At 40.2% G+C, this 18,171-nt stretch overlaps 2 protein-coding genes across 10 annotated transcripts; one reads left to right on the forward strand and one right to left on the reverse strand.

The window, feature by feature from the left end:
• Positions 1-1,887: 1,887 nt before the first annotated feature.
• On the forward strand, positions 1,888-7,272 carry pgd (phosphogluconate dehydrogenase). The gene is made up of 13 exons (XM_063465397.1): positions 1,888-2,018; positions 2,437-2,512; positions 2,601-2,780; positions 2,874-2,939; positions 3,022-3,140; positions 3,223-3,292; positions 3,409-3,543; positions 3,653-3,842; positions 4,867-4,997; positions 5,175-5,308; positions 5,845-5,944; positions 6,425-6,547; positions 6,740-7,272. The coding sequence occupies exons 1-13, from the start codon at positions 2,011-2,013 to the stop codon at positions 6,857-6,859; spliced, it is 1,452 nt and encodes a 483-aa protein (XP_063321467.1). The 5' UTR covers positions 1,888-2,010; the 3' UTR covers positions 6,860-7,272.
• On the reverse strand, positions 5,779-17,786 carry tardbpa (TAR DNA binding protein a). Of its 9 annotated transcripts, XR_010092004.1 has the most exons (11): positions 17,035-17,786; positions 16,215-16,378; positions 15,956-16,096; positions 15,452-15,622; positions 15,047-15,167; positions 14,110-14,256; positions 13,066-13,260; positions 11,639-11,731; positions 10,286-10,372; positions 9,280-9,412; positions 5,779-5,977 (listed from the first exon to the last, which is right to left on the reverse strand). XR_010092004.1 is itself a non-coding variant. In XM_063465398.1 (5 exons), exons 1-5 carry the CDS (start codon positions 17,273-17,275, stop codon positions 14,694-14,696), a joined length of 1,191 nt encoding a protein of 396 aa, XP_063321468.1. In that variant the 5' UTR covers positions 17,276-17,786; the 3' UTR covers positions 14,147-14,693. The 9 variants fall into 9 exon arrangements, 1 of the variants encoding a protein (XP_063321468.1); XR_010092001.1 differs by lacking the exon at positions 9,280-9,412; XR_010092002.1 differs by lacking the exon at positions 9,280-9,412 and having other exon boundaries at positions 11,639-11,734.
• Positions 17,787-18,171: the final 385 nt, after the last annotated feature.

An 18,171-nucleotide genomic window follows, 5' to 3' on the forward strand; every position in this document is an offset into this window, starting at 1 on the left:
GACTTCAGTGAACATGTTTATGTACAAATTCACACAGTTCTAGTTTTTTATTCAATTGACAGGAAGCTAAGTATCTTGAATGACCATCCCTCAATATGCACGTTATAAAAACCCTAAATGTTGATTCTTTTTATCTGGACATAATGTTTTCAATGAGAAAAGTTTCTGATCCAAGTGACTTCTTCAGTCTCTGATTTTCTTACCTGGATGACTGAGCACGCATCAAGACACTTTATAAAAGCTTACATAACATGGGTGGTTTTCCGTCTTTAACTTTTTGTGAGGGTGGGTACTTTTGCCTTTATTGGATAGTGCAGCAGTAAAGGAAGTGGAGGTGACATGTAGCCAAAGGCCAGGGTCAGACTTAAACCCAGGCTGCTGGATTGGGTCATATGATCACTTGTTCAAACAGTGAGCTAGCTTGACAGTAACATAAAAATTCTGATTGTATTTCCCTCCTACACACACAAACTGAAGTCAAAGTCAAGTATACGACATGTGTTACTTTGTCTTTTTGATGATTTTTAATGTGTACTTGCTGTTGTGCATATTTATTTTGACATTCCCAAAACAGAAACACAAACAACTTTTATTCTGAATAAATATGTGTGATGGCCCTTAGTCCTCCATATCCACTCACAGGTTATTGTGATTATTTAGATTAGGGGAGTGGCCTATTTAGAGTAATATTTGTCACTGTGCTCAATTGCTTAACTGAAGGTATATAAGGAGCTCAGCAATCACTTTCTGTCTCTCTCTTTTTCTTCCAGATCATTTGTTTTCTTTGGTTTTTCTTTTTGTTTTAAACAAACTTCGTTCACAGCACAGGAACACCCACCGACACACTCCGCACACTGGTCCTCAGTTTTTCAGATGCCATTTATTTCCATTATACAGAGGAAAAGACAAACATTTCAAACAAAGACTGCCAAGAACATCTTTCCTGTGCCAGAATGTGTGAAATATAACTTAACATGAAAAGAATCAATGTCTACTCCATCCATATCCTCACTTTACCTGTGTGTAATGCATTGAGCTAGTTAGCAACAGGAAAATTGACTGCATATGCACTGAAATTATTACTGATTGTGCTGTTGCATATTCTACTAAAAATATATATAGGCAATTCTTCTTCTAGAAAACTTGCTGGGTGTGTAATCAATATACTGAAATCATAAAATTTAGATATTGTCATAAGAAAGACATTTGGTAATGATTCTTTTAAAAACCAACTGAAGACATTTTTATTCAGAAAAGAATTTTATTAATTTATGTTGTTTTTATTGTTTTACATTGCTGTTTTATTTACTGTTATATTGTTTTATATTTCCATTTCTTGTGTTGTAAACCACTATATAAATAAATTTTACTTACTTACTTACTAAACAGCTAAACAATGGGCATATGTTCTGCATTTGTGATTAAAAGATGAAATACACAATGTACTTGTTCAGATATTCACCAGAGAAAAAGAAAACGGGATTCACTGACTTATAGATATAGACATATAGTTTATTGTGGCGCAAGCGCAGCTCTCAGGTCTGACGGATTTAACCGCTGCCAATAGAAACGAGGTATCCAACTGGGAGACTGACAAGGCAAAATCATCAGGTTAAAATGTTGTTCTTAAACTTACTAGTCAATACAAGTTTGACTGTATAGCGATACTTAAAGAGGAAAATCCATTTCTGAAACAGGTCTTTCGTCAAGCACACGTATGGCGTGCACTGACGCTTCGTGAGTGACTTCCGGGGAAGCCAACAGGAGAAGCGATAGCTCTGCTCAGAATTCTAGACCAATCAAATTTAGCCTTGGACGTGGCTTGTTTGCAGAAAGCTCTTCGATTGGTTCTTGCTCTACGTGGGCGTGCCTAAGAGTCTCAGTCAAGTTTAGATGAGAACGAGGAAGTGGAAAACGAGCAAGGAGGAAATCTGAAGGAAAGGACTGGTGTGCGAGCTCGACTGTCATTTTAACACAGTTACCTTACAGTTACTTTGCCCACAGAACACAATGGCTGAGTAAGTTCTTCACTTGTTTCTTTGCGTCTTCTTCTGTTGTGTCTTTTTTGTACAAAGTCGGGGCAATAGAAAGGTTATACCTACGAGTTGAGGTTCTTTTGTTTTTCTCCTTTGCTGAGAGTAATCTTCTTTAGTAGTTAATGCTAACGGTGCTGTTATCTGACCGGGGTCAGCTTTAGAGTTTGGTAGAAATATGTGTGGTCTATGCAGCACTGAATTGGGTGATGGTCGCTATGGACTCTGGGAAATTAAAGGGATCTTCGGAGTGAGGACTCTGAAGCCCATGTTTTAATTTACTTGGAATAAAAATACACTGGATGACTAGAGGGATACTAGACAGAAGGCTGTTTTGATGATAATTACCCTGAAGCCAGACTATCCGATCTTCTCACCTGTGATGTGATTCTTGTTTCCTCAGAGCAGACATTGCACTAATTGGTTTGGCCGTCATGGGCCAGAACCTCATCATGAACATGAATGACCACGGCTTTGTGGTAAGTTGATGCCTCCTGCGTGTGTTGCTGCTACTCCCTGCATAACCTGTTCCACTTTTTTTTCACTCATTCAATATCTTTCCAACAGGTCTGCGCTTACAACCGTACCGTGTCCAAGGTGCATGACTTCCTGCAGAACGAGGCTAAGGGCTCCAAGGTGATTGGAGCAGAATCTCTGGAAGACATGGTGACCAAGCTCAAGAAGCCCAGGAGGATCATCCTGCTGGTCAAGGCTGGACAGGCTGTGGATGACTTCATTGACAAGCTGGTGAGCAGTCAGTACTGAACTGGGCTAAAGTTTGGAAACTGCATCCAACCTGCATATATTTATTGGGTTTGTACTACATCTGTTCATTCTCAGGTTCCTCTTCTTGAGGCTGGGGACATCATCATTGATGGTGGCAACTCTGAATACAGAGACACAACAGTAAGTCATAAACATTCACTGTGGAGCAAAACCTCTTTATTCCAGAGGATATCGTCATAGCTCATGTACTTCTATCCTATAGCGACGGTGCAAGAGTCTGAAAGAGAAGGGCCTGCTGTTTGTTGGCAGTGGAGTGAGTGGTGGAGAGGAGGGTGCACGCTATGGACCCTCACTCATGCCTGGTGGACATAAAGAGGCCTGGTAAGTCATCAGCTTCATTTCATGTGTTTTAAAAATCAAACATTCATCAATTTCAGAGTGTAAGTTAATGTTTATTTTATAGGCCATACATAAAGGACATCTTCCAGAGCATCGCTGCCAAAGTTGGAACAGGAGAGCCTTGTTGTGACTGGGTGAGTGATGTATTTTTTATTTTTTTAATCTGTGTGTATATTTAATGTTTATTAAAGATATATTTGTTGTTATTATTATGCCAAATCATCTAACAAATATTGTGTGGCTTGAGCAGGTTGGCGATGAGGGTGCGGGTCATTTTGTGAAAATGGTCCATAACGGCATTGAGTATGGAGATATGCAGCTGATCTGTGAGGCCTATCACCTGATGAAGGATGTGTTGGGTATGGACCATGATGAGATGGCACAGGTGCGCTTGTTGTACTTCTATGACACCACTTTCACATTTGTCTGGCAGTATTAATTATGTAAAATATAAAGACAATATATGTTTTTGATTTTTTGTTTTGTTTTTTAAGGCTTTTGACAGCTGGAACAAGACTGAGCTGGACTCCTTCCTGATTGAGATCACAGCTAACATCCTTAAATACAAAGACTCTGACGGTAAACATCTGCTGCCCAAAATCCGGGACAGTGCTGGACAGAAAGGCACAGGGAAGTGGACGGCCATTTCAGCCCTCGAGTACGGGACACCTGTCACACTGATCGGTAAGAGGAAGAAAGGAGGCTTAAAGCAATGAACTACTCATAAAGGCTAGTGTCATGTACCAATACCGCAAAAGCCACTTATCAAATTACCCTTTAATGATCAGATTTCTTGGGCTTATACTTTCGATCTGTCAGTTGGCAAACACAGCATGGGCTGTGAGCTTCTTTTAGAGGATGTGATCAATATGTTGTTGCCTGTAAGAAGCTTGAAGGCTATTCTGATGGCCTGTGCATGTCAGGTGACATAAGGGGGATTTGGCTTTGGTCTTTGCTGTGACTGTATCATAGTCTGTTTTATAAACAGACCTAAACAAGAAGCAAGCTTTTTATGGTTAACTTTAAAAGCATGCAGGGTAAACTATATTGAAAATGTATCCAATGTACCCAAAAGTGAGATTTTTTTTAAATTACTGTGTTTGCTCGTTCCCTGTCTGTGTTGCATACCCTGCTGTGATAGAGAGGGATGGGTGCAGAATAAAAGGCTTCATTGTGTGAGAACTAAGCCCATCAGGGCGAAGCAGTATGCACAGGAGGCGCTCTCACCCAGCAGGGATCACATTCCTCACTAGGACAGTTTGACTCAGTCCATTGCGTTACAGAGCAGTGCAGGTTTTAGCAAGTCATGCTGACCCAACAGGTTTTTTTTTTTTTTTTTTTTCCTACTGTCCTCAGTTAGTGGCAAGGAAACGATCCTCTCTAATCTGGGAAACCTTGAGTTTTGTCTACTGTAGCTTTGGCACGCCTGCTTTACCAAACACTATTGCAAACACTGCTGAGTCATGCTGTCGCTCGAGCGTTGGCTGATAGCACAGGGTCACTGTGACTATCAGCTTGGAAATTCTATGTAATGCTTTGTCATTTTTTGAGATTTCAGGAAACCTAGATTATTATTTAAATTTAAAAAAAAGAAAGAAAAAAAAGCTGGGCAGTTAGTTTATGTGACACTCAAAGCGGTGTGTGTAGTATATGCACTAATGCTGTCCCTCTTCTTTCCTCTCCCTTCTCTCATCCTGTTGTCTCCCAGGGGAGGCTGTCTTTGCCAGATGTCTGTCTTCTCTAAAGGATGAGAGAGTGGAGGCCAGCCGCAGCCTGTCAGGGCCACAGGGGGTCAAATTCAGCGGCAACAAGGCTACCTTCCTAGAAGACATCAGAAAGGTAAAACCCACAGTAAATGCATTTACTCTAAATGGGCCAGTTTAGAGCAATATGCCACAGAGAGGTCAAAGTAAAAATGTCTGTGCACCCTTTGAGATTACCAGGTACCAGAAGTGATGAATAGACATTTTAAACACTGAAAGTAATATGAAAATTGTTATGTTTTCATTTGTCCAGGCCCTGTATGCGTCCAAGATCATTTCCTACGCGCAGGGATTCATGCTGCTGCGCCAGGCAGCCAAAGAGTTCGGCTGGACGCTCAACTATGGTGCGATCGCCCTGATGTGGAGAGGAGGCTGCATCATTCGAAGGTACTTTTGCCCTCATGTGTCCACACAGCAGAAGTTTGCCTCACTTCCATGTTGTGCAAAAGTTTCAACACTGTTGTCCAAACAGTGGGGGCGAGGGTGTCTGAGAGCCCTTGTTAAGAAAGCCCAACAAAAACAGAAGTTTTTGTTGCTTGAGTAAGATTTAAGGACATTTGAGTTAAGCTGCAGTTTCTTTAAGTGCAAGAAAAACCTTTATGCAGTGCCATAAGGTTGTAAAATTGCCTTTTTGTCAATGCGTTGTGTTGTAATGTTGGAGTGAGAAAAGAGAGGAACAAAAGCACTCTTCCCATAAAATCATATTGAGAGAGAAGAATGAGGAAATTGTGATTGTGACACTGGTTTACTTTGTGTAACCTGGCACAGTTGTTGCATAATCGCACATTTAACACTCATAATTTGCAGTACAGTCACCAGCCAGCTAATGGAGATGAAGTTCTCAAAGGGCATTGAACTTTGTTTAAATGGAGTTTTTATTACAGTATGTCAGGAGAACATTAACACTGCTTTTCCTCTTCCAGTGTCTTCTTGGGTAAAATCAAAGAGGCTTTCGACAGGAACGCTGAGCTGCAGAACTTGCTGCTGGACACTTTCTTCAGTAACGCTGTGCAAGACTGCCAGGTATGAGGAAGGAGGAAGGGGCCAAGCAATAACCTGCAATCACCACATTGACAAAGGCACAAAAAACAAGTTATTTCCTCTTTTTTTTTTTTTTTTTTTTTTTAAAATATAGAAAAGGAGTGAAGCAACAGTACGACTTGTCTTATAGTCACCAGCCCTCTGGTTGATTTGTGATATAGTGGTCTGGGTTCCCTTTACATTAAACGGATGAACTAATTCAAAGTGTGTGAAGATGATCAGAATTGAATCCATCCCAATAGACCCAAGTACACAATACATTTTTTTTCGTCTCCCCTTTCCAGGTTTTTCCTTTGCAAGTTTTGCAGTCATAGTGAGTCCTGCAGAATTTGAGCTGATGAAAATGCTGCAGTGATTGTTTTGGTTACCAAAAGCCTTGAGATGACCAGATTCACAGTGATTTAATTTAGTCCTGTAAACAAACTTAATTATGTCTTCATTCTGTTTACTCTCCTGCTGTAGGAGTCATGGCGCAGAACAGTCAGCACTGGAGTCCAACATGGCATCCCCATGCCCTGTTTCACTACCGCTCTGTCCTTCTATGATGGCTACAGACATGACAAGCTGCCCGCCAACCTTCTTCAGGTAACACAATTCTGGAAACGGTCACGCCTCCACTATAGGAGGTGTATCACAATAAAAGATCCCTTGTAGCTCGAGTCTTGTGCTGGAATCTAGATGCTATAAAATCATTTTTCATATCGTGAATCTTTTGGTTAAAATATTTTAAGGATTTGCAGATTTTAAAAAGGTATCTGTATCTGGCTTTGTTTTTAGGCTCAGAGGGACTACTTTGGAGCCCACACATATGAGCTACTCTCAAACCCCGGTCATTTCATCCACACCAACTGGACAGGTCATGGCGGAAATGTCTCCTCTTCATCCTACAATGCTTAAGGGAGATCTTCACAACACCCAAAAACAAACACGATGGAAGACCGAGGACGAGGGGACGTTATCAACAAGTGAAGATTTTAAACATTCCATCTTTCAACTTTTCACCATCTAGGACCCAGAATCTACTTCAACCAACTTTTTACTTCTCACAGAGACTTGTTGTGGTTATATTTATCAAGAGGTGGAACAATAGATTATGTGCACTGTAGACACCTCCTGTGTATTTTGATGTAGTCAGAGGGGATATGTGACTCCATCTCGATATTACACAGGCCGCCAGGATACTGTTCCACAGTCATGTTGGGCACGGGGTCCACGGTGTAAACACTGGATTAAGGTGAACCCTTGCACTGTGCTGTGTTAGGCTAAATAAAGATTTTCAATCCCTCTATAATTAGCTTGAATGGTCCTTAACTGTCTGGATGCTGTAAACAGGATTGAAGTGTGTGATACTAAATAAGGCAACAAGTTACAGAGGACCGCGATATATAACCGTGACCTGCATTTTAAAGGCAAAGACATTCTGATCTACATAACCATTTAACACTGATGAAGACATAATTTATAAAACAACTTTATTTTAAAAATAGCAAGTAGCTCCACAAGTCTGATATGGTGGAGTTTTACACCACATGACACTCCTGACGCAACCCTAAAGGGGATGTGTCTCCGGTGGGAATCGAACCAGCAATCTTTTGCTTGCCAAGTGAATGCACTACCAATTCCAGATAGTAAGAATAATTAAAATCTGTAGCTACACATACCGATCTGTATCAAAACAATATCACAAATATTAACAATGAATGTGATAACAGGTCACCACATGAAATGACAAATAAACCATTTCATGTTGTCTTTTCAGTGGTTGCCCAGCAGGTGGCCCTAAGACCCTGACACATTTCTTTACACATGCACAAACTCATGTTAACACTATTAAACCCTTCACTGTTTTAGTGGACACCAACGTGGAGACTTCTTCAATGATACTGTAGCATACAGTACAATAAACTGTGAGACAACATAATGTTAGGTATGCTCTACAATTTAAATAACATGGGAAAAACTGACTTCAAATACAGCAGGTCACTATAAAAATTACAGCACAAGTTCAAAGACTCATTTAAAACTCAGCATCACAAGTTTCCCTAAGGTGACATTACTGTAACTGATTTAAAGTATTAAGATGCTTTAGTGTCCGGCCTCCATATACTCATACATTACTATAATACGGTGAACACAACACCATCATTAAACCCTATCCTGGGTCTGGACTGTTTAGGATTGGCTTTGAAACCTTAGAAACAATTCTTAGATAAATAAACCGCTGTTTATTGGGTATACCGGTTAAACTGCTCATCAATGCAAATAGTTAATCAGCCAGTCAGATAGCAGCAAATCAATGCATGCAGGCTTGTAGATGTGGTTAAGACAACCTATTGAAATTCAAACCAAACATCAGAATGGGGAAGAAAGGTGATTTAAGCGACTTTAAACGTGGCAGGGTTGTTGGTGCCAGACAGGATGGTCTGAGTATTGCCAAAACTGCTGATACAAGTAGATTTTCCTGCACAATCATCTCTAGGGTTTACAGAAAATGGTCTGGAAAAAGAAAGTAACAAGTGAGCAGCAGTTCTCTGGGCAAAAACTGTTGATATCAGAGGTCAGAGGAGAATGGCCAAACTGCTCATAGGAAGGCAATAGAGCAGCCAAATAACCACTCATTACATCTAAGGTATGCAGAAGAGCATCTATGAATACACAACACCTCAAAGCCTGAGGGAAATGGGCTACCTCCTGCAACTCCCACGTGTTTTCAGTCAGTATCACTCAGAGGCCTTTAGCCTAATTTTTTAATCTGTGCTTTCATAAAAGCGTTATTTTTAGATATTTACTACTACTGGAGAGAAGAGACGTGGGGTTTAAAGCCCGTCAAAGTTTTAAATCTTTTGTCTTCAAAACTGGAAAATGGCCAAATGTCACTGGCTTTCATTTAGCCAGCTCTTCGTGAACACTTATTTGGCTGGAGACGTTTGTTTTAGAAAAAATGTGCTTATTTTTGTTTGAGTTGCAGAAGGTCGTTTTTTGGCAAGACAACGGCTGCTGCAGCAGAAGTAGTTCTCAAAGAAGTGCTCAAAACAACATCTTTCCAGAGACAGTGGGTGGCATACACAAGATGAAAGCATGGAGTTGTATCAGTGTTTCAGGTTGCTGGTAGTGTAATGTTATTTTAGAGTTCACTTTAGGCTCTTTAGTATCAAATGAGCATTGTTTCACCTTATCCATGCCCACAGTGCACCTGATCGCTGCTTCCATTAGGATATAACCCTATCACAAAGCTCAAATCATCTCAAACTGGTCTGAGCGAGTTCGCTGTACTCAAATGGCCCCCACAGTCACCAATGCTCAGACAGGAAGAGCACCTTTTGGATGCAGTGAAACAGGAGAGTCAGATCCCGGATGTACATGTCAGAAACCTGCAGCAACGATGTGATGTAATCATGTCAATAAGGACCAAAATCTTGAAGGCTTTTTCATCACCGTCCTGAACCTGTGCTACAAAGACATAAAACATTTCTGAAAGCAAAAGGGGGCCCGACACAGTACTAGTAAGGTACATCTAATGAAGTGAGTGTGAATATTCAACCTCCTAAGATCTGAACTCTTTTAAGGGTAACAATTTTTAATTTCTCTTTGCTATTTGGGCTGATTGGGGCCTGATGAATGTAAAAACAAAGAATTATCTTTTTAGCGCCTGATAGCCACATATGAGGATATTCGTTTTAAATGTGAATAGAACAGTGGCAGTACAATGTCCTTGTAAGTGGATATCAGGCCCTTGTAGAGCAAAATTTTGTACTGTGGTCCAGCCAACCCAAAATGTGATGTCCACATATGTGGACACTGGGTCCTAGGAGGTTAAAATGGGATGAGCACTGAGAGCAGATACTGCTTCCTGGTGGTGCTAAAGTAATGACCAAAAAACAGCAACAATACACTTTCAGCTGTGAAAGTTGAATACAACTCCACAGCTTTAATTACCTTCATTTCCTGTACTGGTCTACAGTTAGCTGCCCATTAGAAGCATAAAACACCTTCTCACCTTAAGCACATTCAACTCTCCAGAATTACTCACCTCAGTTTCTACGTTCATAAAGTGTATTTTATAACAATCTTGATTTAAAAAAACAAAACCCCAAAACCAAAAACTGTAATCCTTTAAGCACTTCAGGTTTGTCAGGAAATTCCCAGCCGCTGTAAAAAGAGTCTTGTAAAAAGTCTTGTGCTAACAAGACTGCTTTAACTCGTACAGCAGTGATGGTTGTTGTACCTGACAGGAGTGTGTCACAGCTGTTATTACACCTGCTGTTAAACAGTAAACAAAGCCTCGCCTCAGTGCACCTGCGCTGCAATAGCTTTGGTGATTACCATATTGATGTTAACATCAGGCTTTCATTTGGCCATCTTGGGACGCTTCAAAGAGCTCATTTGACTCTTCATGTCGGAGCTTTGATCCTGAAAGGGTACACAGCAGAACAAAAACAATATAAACTCCGTCATTTCAATGCTTAACTACATATATACACTTCGAGTACCATAAACATGCAGCTTTATTATCAGAGCGAGGCTCGCTACAATAGGGCCTTGTATTCTTAATGTGGCCTGATGCCATGCAGGGGTTGCATTAGAGCACAAGAGGCTGTTAGAGGTGTCATCTTGCACCTGCCCTGCCTTAACTGAGCCCTGACTCATGTGCAGACAAAGCAGGCACCAAGGAGACACCAGACAGCGTGATGACGATGCAGCAGGAGGAGGACTGGATGACGGTCAACACTGATTTTAGTCAAGATCAAACCCCAAATCAGAATCATTTCTATAAATCATTTAAGACACATTAAAAACAGCGTTTTACATATGGGTCCAGTGCTGAAAATTTATGTGGTTTCATGGGCCCTTAAAAAGCAAGCAGCTCAGTAATTGTGCTGTGTACTAAAATACTGGCTGGCAAAGCTTTGTTACAGTTAATTTGCTTAATTTAAAAGGCAGAAGATTTTAGTTTTTTAAAAATTCATCTATAGAACTTGAACGTTTATTGTAGTCAAGTACATTAAAGTACATTACAAACTGGTTATAATGAAAGAAGTTATCACACAATGCAGTGGTGGCTCATTGTTATTGAGATAATACAAATACAGAAAGTCACAACTCTTAAGTATTAGAGTATTAAAATTAAAGGCTTGAATACTTCTGCTTCGTGACATAAAGCAAATTAAAGTACAAAACATAATGACAGATTACGCTTTCTAAATGTTGTGTAAAATTTCAAAATTACTTATAGGAATAGTAGAACAGAAGAAACAGCTTTGAACTCTGTGCTTACATCACAATAAATCACAAAAAAACATAAAAATGCGTGGGTACGTGGAGAGAGGTTTAATTTGGATTGGAACTGACGTCAATTGGAAGTGCGTCACGCTTGAGGGTGTATGAATGAGACTCCAGGACTTAAAATATGATCTAACTAACTGAGACTGAGTGCAGCAGGTGTAGTAAGAGTGAGATTATTTTGTCTGGTACGTCAATATTACGCTCCACCAACCACTGACAATCTGGGACTGATGGAACAAGAGGTTTGGGCGTATGCACACTTGGTTCTCCACTTTAATTTAAATTATAAAAACAAAAATCTAGGTACAAATTTGCTTGCAAGTCATATGAAAATACAGAAATTTTTCTCATGGACCCATTCGTTTAATTCAGATAAACAGTCCTGGTGCATACCTCTGACAAGACAGCAGAGAGCACTCTCAGAAACCAGACTGCATCCTGGAAAAGATCAAGCTGAGAAAAATTCCTCTGGAAAACCTTTGCAACCTGCTTGCAGTGGGAGAAACCACATTAAATCACACTGTGAGAAACGTTATTCTCTATGGGGAATTTGAGTTATAGGAGGACCTTTTAAAGATCATGGCTGTATGTATAATAAATGTTATGTTTAAGCACAAGGAAAATATTTAAACCCACCATCTTGTACTTCTGGTATTATTGCAGAGTAATTCTGAGAGATGTACAGACTTCTCTGTTATTCATTTAATTTTTTAGGTAAAACTTAAACTGATCTGGTTTTGATGCCTTTTTTCAGTTCTTAAAAATCACAATTTCTGCATTTATGTACAGTTTTAATGAGCTCATCTCAAATAACTTCACACCAAAAATAAGTTTTCAGAAACCTTGTCAGACAGCCCATAAAAATGGTTTCCACACATTATTAAGAGTAATTTAGAGTGTAAAAGATTTTAGATAAAAGTTGTTTTTTTTTTTTTTTAAAAAAAACTGCTTGTACATAAATACAACCTTTAGAGATGCATTCCTGATTGTCAACTGATGATTTGTATGTTTAGTTTCATAGTAGTCTTGAGTGTGCAGAGAAATTTTCACAAACTCCTACAGCCATTTAAAAATGGAAAATATCAAATTTTAATATATGAAGGGGATGTGAGTCCTGTCCAACAATCAGCAAAAACTGTACAACAGCACCATCATCAGGAGGAAAATATAAATTACATCCACCAACAAAGACTGTAAAGAGTCTGTTTATATAGTCAATCTTCTATATACATTATATATGAGCTAGCTTTCTGCAGGATGCTAGAGCAGTTTTAACAAAAAGACTAAATCTGAATTGAATCCGTGTTTTCAAATAAATCCTAAAAAGAGATATGGATTAAAAGCAAGGAAAACTAGAGATTATGGCCTGAAAAAAAGTCACATTTTATCTACATTGAGAGACCACAATGATTAAAAACTCCAAACCTTTATTTAACAATGCAATACTAATATGTCAGAATACAATGTGTGAATTGCTGCTGTTCAGTCAGTTAAGTCCCTTTGATGAGGAAAAAAAAAGAAAAAAGGATCAGCCAGGTGATACATTTCAGCCACTTTACAATCAAGGTAAACAGAACAAGACAGCTTCCTGCTACACCGATATCATTTTTGACCACATCAAACACCCGACTGGTTAATACTTTGATGTAAGTGACTGTTGGGAGACAAAAGAATAAAGTGTTTACTGACAAACACCCAGTTTTAGAAAAGCAAGACCTGTCTCACAGATTGGGGACCAGACAAAAGAATGATCGCTGCAGCAGGTGTTACTTTCGTCCCAACTGTGACAACTTTATGTATGACAAAAAAAAAAAAAATACCTTGATTGTCACCGAGTATGGTCCGCTCTAAATTTGGTGGTCCAAGGTTTCTTGCAAGTGAGGTGAAGAAGATCCTTTTCAGGATTAAGGTTCATTGTGGTTTGCACCGGCACACCCAACAAAGGCTTCGTCTTCCACGCAACTGACTCCAACCTTCATTCAGACGAAAACCTGGGCTTTCCGTGTCCGAGGTCCCTATACATGTGAATTAAAGTGTTGGCAGTTCAATTAATGTAAAGTAAGTTAAAAATAAGTGACTATCAAGAGGGCATTATACCTAGTCAAATTCAATTTTATTTCAGACTTCCCTTTATTCACAAAACATAGAAAATGCATTCGTAACCACTTCAAACACAAACTTTCAATGGGAACTTGTCAAACATTCACCACATCAACTTCTGAGCTCGCTTTCAAACTTCAGCACTCTTTCAGTGTCCCGCAACCCCACCCACCCACACAGACTTCACTAGCACAAGGTCACATTTTCACACAGAGAGGGTGGTAACAAGGAGAAAGTAAAGCACACAACCAGACACAGCATTCACGTCAAATCAGATAGCAAGAGAAAGCTACAAAAGGATACAAATACTCATAGCACTTGACATTTCACTGTGATTTTAAAGATTTAAGGTTGATAGAAAACAATGAGAGAAAGAGACCGTAGGGATCTCGAGATGCAATAAATGTCCTTGTGATGGCCATGGTGAACACACTCGTACTGGTTTCTTCCTCTCACACTCGCACAAAGCCACAGGTTCTTCTCAACTCTCGCAGGCATTTGTCTCGTTTGAATTAAAAAAAAGAAAACAAACAAACAAAAAAACAACCAAAAGAAAAACAAACAACAAAAAAGAAAAAACTCCGCACCAACAGTCCTTCTCACACCGCTTTCTTTCATTTCGCTCTCCCGTTCGCTCACTCTCACTCGGTCCAACACCAATCCCACTCACTGATCTCAAAAAGTGACAACAGCAGACAAAATTTCTATATCCCAAAAATTTAAAAAAATTAAAAAGGGGGAGAGGAAAAAAAGACAACACCCACCGTCTAAAACAGTATATGCAGAGTGAAGCTGTGTTCTTGGATGACAAAGCATTTACACATGGGAGGAGGGGAAATGATACTGAGATCTGTCGAACATTGCTGCCAATGAGGCGCTTCCTCCCGGGAAATTGGGAAAGAGTTGGTGAACTGCAGAAGAGATTTCCATGAAGGCGTTTCCAAAAGATGTCAAACAAAAACAAAGATAAAATCAAATGCATACATACATATATATTTATATGTAATTATAGAAAGCCCATCATTTCACAAGAGGCAATCAGGGGGCTCTTGAGATACTCGTGCACGTTTATAAATAATTTTATCCTGCATGCACAGTCATCTTTGTGTAACATATTCTCAAAAAACAAAACCAGGTAGTGTGGCAGCTTCCACTAACAAACTACACTTCTCACCCATTCAATGCATGACTACATAAGTCACACACAAGTATAAATTTCCTCTTTAACAAAATAAAAGGCAGTGTATTTTTTCTTTTTTAAATAACATAATATCTAAGCCATTCCCCCCTCATATGTATACTTACCAGGTCAGCCTTATAGCAACAGAAATAGTTAGCTCGTAGCTATCTACATTCCCCAACTAGAAGACTTAGACTCCATAGATGCACCAAAGCCAGAGCTGAAGCCGCTGCTGGAGGCCGTGTTAGTGCCTGCAGCCCAACCAAGGCTAGCTGAGTTTGGGCTGCTGTAACTGGTGCTCGCAGAGCTATAGGTCTGGTCTCTGGTTGTAGTGGCTGTGCCTGCCGTTGTGGTCAGACCCTGCTGGTTAGCCAGCATGCCCATCATTCCCCAACTGCTCTGCAGCGCTGCCTGAGCAGCCGCGACCATGGCTGGGTTTAGACCGAGAGCCCCGAAGTTAACCCCTCCGCTACTGCTGCCTAGTCCACCGCGATTACTGCCATAGCCCTGATTGAACCCACCAGCCCCGAAACGCCCTCGATCCATCATTTGCCTACTATTATTGTGTTTGGGCTCAGCATTGGAGATGTGCACACTGACACCCTTGATGATCAGGTCCTCTCCACACAGAGCTTGGGCAACCTGAGAAAGAAATGAGTTACTAAGTCTCTGTATTTCTTTTTTCTAACAGGTAAATAAATACTCCGTACACTATAAATACCAGGTATCATGAGGTATTTATAGTATAAATCTGTAATTGAGCTCTCATGTTTTCCACTACTACACCAAACTTATATGCATATAATTACTGATATTATAGATTTGTTTTTGATTTATCTAAACATACATATTAGGTCTTTCTCACTCTTCCTGTATAATACCATCTCTACTCATATTCAAAGCCTGTCATTTAAGGTCACTCTTACCTGGTCATCAGCAAATGTGACAAAAGCAAACGCCCGGAAAGGTTTGGGAATGAAGACGTCTGTGACTTCACCATACTGCATGAAGTACTGCCTCAGATCATCAGTTGTCATGTCCTCTGTGCAGCGACCAACAAAGATTTTACGGCTCCGCATCGGCTCATCGGGACATGCCTGAAAGGAAGAACGGGCACCACCATTTCATTTTAAGTCATGCTCCTCAACAATCCAGATTCAGTTTTACAAAATCGAATCAACATTTGTAACCTGTGATAAACTTACATTATTAATGAAGACATTTTTAAAAAAATCCATTGCAATGACTTTAAAACACCTGCTTGTAAGTGTGGAAACCCAATCGTGTGACACAGATCAACAAGCAGTAACAGGTGCTGTAAGCCTACATATAAACCTAAAAAGGAATTTATACCAAACCTTATTCACTGAAGAAATCAATTTCTACCAGAAGCACTTCTTTGAGACACGGTAAAATCGTGCCCAACCCACCTTTGAATTGGGAAGTTTACAGTCACACCATCTCCCGTCAATCATGTGTCTCTGAGCGATGACTTTGGTTTGCGTCTCGTAGTCGGTGAACCGGACGAACCCAAAACCTTTTGAATTGCCAGTTTTTGCATCTCTCTTCACCTGAAAATGGGCGAGGTGAGCAAATTCATTAGTACACAAACAAAAGTCACACCCTCGTTGCGCACAAGGTCTAGAAAAGAACTGCGAAAACATTCACAGTCACATGACACATCAATACCTGCACCATGATGACCTCTCCAAAGGTACTGAAATAATCCTTGAGGTCTTGTTCTGTTGTTTTCCATGGCAACCCGAGGACAATAAGATCCGATGTCTTCTGAAAGCCCCTTTTAATTTTCACAACTGTGGCAGCGTCTATTTCCTCCATCTTTCTTTTGTTATCTATGAAGAATAAATAAATCATGCCAGTGAGGGGAAAAAAAGCAATCAAAAAACCCTGTCTTATATAATTACAAAGCTCCCTCTAAATAATAATAAAAAAAAACTGCAGAAAACCGAAATACAACTGTGTTTACTATTTCAATAACATGTTGCCATAACAGCATCAACTAATCTGTTAAAATTTTCCACAATTGTCACAACCTTGCTGCAGGATTTGATCACATTCAGTAAGCAAGCTATTAAATACAAGGCTTTAATCCAGTTCAGTCACCTGTCTCACAATGTTTTTTTGTTGGTGTCATTTGTGTTTTTTTAGACCAATCTAATACAGTAACCTCTCTTTAAGGTATCTTTTGGAGGCTCCAGTTTGTGATGCTGCTGAATTTTGTAATATAATACTACTGTACAGTCACCAACATTTTTTATACGAGTTAAAATACAGCGCACACGTTTAGGTGTTGGGCAAAGCAGCTTCACTACAATATGAACAACACTTTATGTTCAAATTTGGACCAATCCCGAGCATTAAAGCGTTAATTGTAATACGATGTATTGGTACTTTTAACTAGTTATAGTCAAATCAACTTAACAGGCAGTTTGTGGGCAGGGTTGTCAATTTGCTTACATGTTTATAGTGACACAAACACCTGGCATACCTTTGGGGTAATTGACAATGTACACCAGGTTTCCCCAGTCGTTCTCCGGTGGGTGCAGGACACCCTCCACAAGCCGGACTCCCCTCATGCACTGGGTCTCTGGGTTTCTGTATCGCAGCCCGCAAGCCCCTGGAAACTGCGCTGCTACGGATGACAGCAAAACAGTGCCATCGTCCTCTGACGGGATCTCCATGGGTTCCTCATTTTCTTCCTCAGCCACCCGAATGTAAAGCTCTGACATGGTGTCCAGGATGGCTGAGCTCTGGTCCAAGCACGGTCAGCTGAGAGAGCTCAAGTTATCAGTAAACACCAGAGTGGTGCGAGCGGATCTACCCCTGGCTTTTAGTTTACTTCTGTTAACTGTGCGCGAAGCTAATGTAACACAAGCGCAGACACGCGAACTGCGTGAAACAGTCACTCTGCGACTCTTTCGCGTTTAACAGCTGGTGGCATGAAAGCCGGGATGGTTTCTTTGCCAGAAATGACACTCGTAAACAAGTTAGCCAGCTAGCCACTGAGCTAGCACACTGAAGTCAGCTCGAAAAATGAATGGCCGTCCAGTTTTACAACGCGCTGTCAACAAATACACGACTCCTCCTCGTGCTTACGAGCGCGTGGCCGAAAATTGTACGTCAATAACAACTTCGACGAGTTATCGAGTTCGACGCAATTTCACCACCAAAGCGAGTATACCAACACAGCTGCACACGGCTAACCTCTTTTAACCTCAAGCTAGCTAACAAAATGGCTGCGGATGCTCACCTTGTAAAGATGACATCATCGACTTGGGAGGGTGCACTCTTATTTGTGGGGCTGCCAAAAAAATAATTTGAAAACGTTTTCTGAATAGATTAATTTTTGACTATCAATTGCCAGTTACCGTTTGTGAATTTAAGTTAAACCTAATCTGCGTTTTTTTTTTACATTTATCAAGTGGAGTGTCGTAACTTGTTTGTGCCAAGGATAAAGCTCCCGAGTTACCCTTTGAAGTCTCACACGAAGCTAGGAGCCCAAACAAAAGGTGTGTAATGTTTTGAAGAAATTTAAAAAAAGAAAAGCCCGACCGATGTTTTGGTAAGCCAGTATTATTGCCCGATATTGGTCAATTGCAGAGACTAAAACTTCCGGTCTTCGTGG

This window comes from Pelmatolapia mariae, linkage group LG20, assembly GCF_036321145.2.
Source record: "Pelmatolapia mariae isolate MD_Pm_ZW linkage group LG20, Pm_UMD_F_2, whole genome shotgun sequence".
NCBI classification, from domain to species: domain Eukaryota; kingdom Metazoa; phylum Chordata; class Actinopteri; order Cichliformes; family Cichlidae; genus Pelmatolapia; species Pelmatolapia mariae.

What these genes read in the sequence shown, in the direction of transcription:
- tardbpa (XM_063465398.1), bottom strand. Translation starts at nt 17,275, where the DNA reads ATGTCAGAGCTTTACATTCGGGTGGCTGAGGAAGAAAATGAGGAACCC. An exon ending in GTAAACTTCCCAATTCAAAG is followed by an intron (nt 15,623 to 15,955) that starts GTGGGTTGGGCA and finishes TCTTCCTTTCAG; the next exon opens with GCATGTCCCGATGAGCCGAT. An exon ending in TCACATTTGCTGATGACCAG is followed by an intron (nt 15,168 to 15,451) that starts GTAAGAGTGACC and finishes TTTCTTTCTCAG; the next exon opens with GTTGCCCAAGCTCTGTGTGG.
- pgd (XM_063465397.1), top strand. An exon ending in CTGAATACAGAGACACAACA is followed by an intron (nt 2,940 to 3,021) that starts GTAAGTCATAAA and finishes TCTATCCTATAG; the next exon opens with CGACGGTGCAAGAGTCTGAA. An exon ending in GAGAGCCTTGTTGTGACTGG is followed by an intron (nt 3,293 to 3,408) that starts GTGAGTGATGTA and finishes TGGCTTGAGCAG; the next exon opens with GTTGGCGATGAGGGTGCGGG.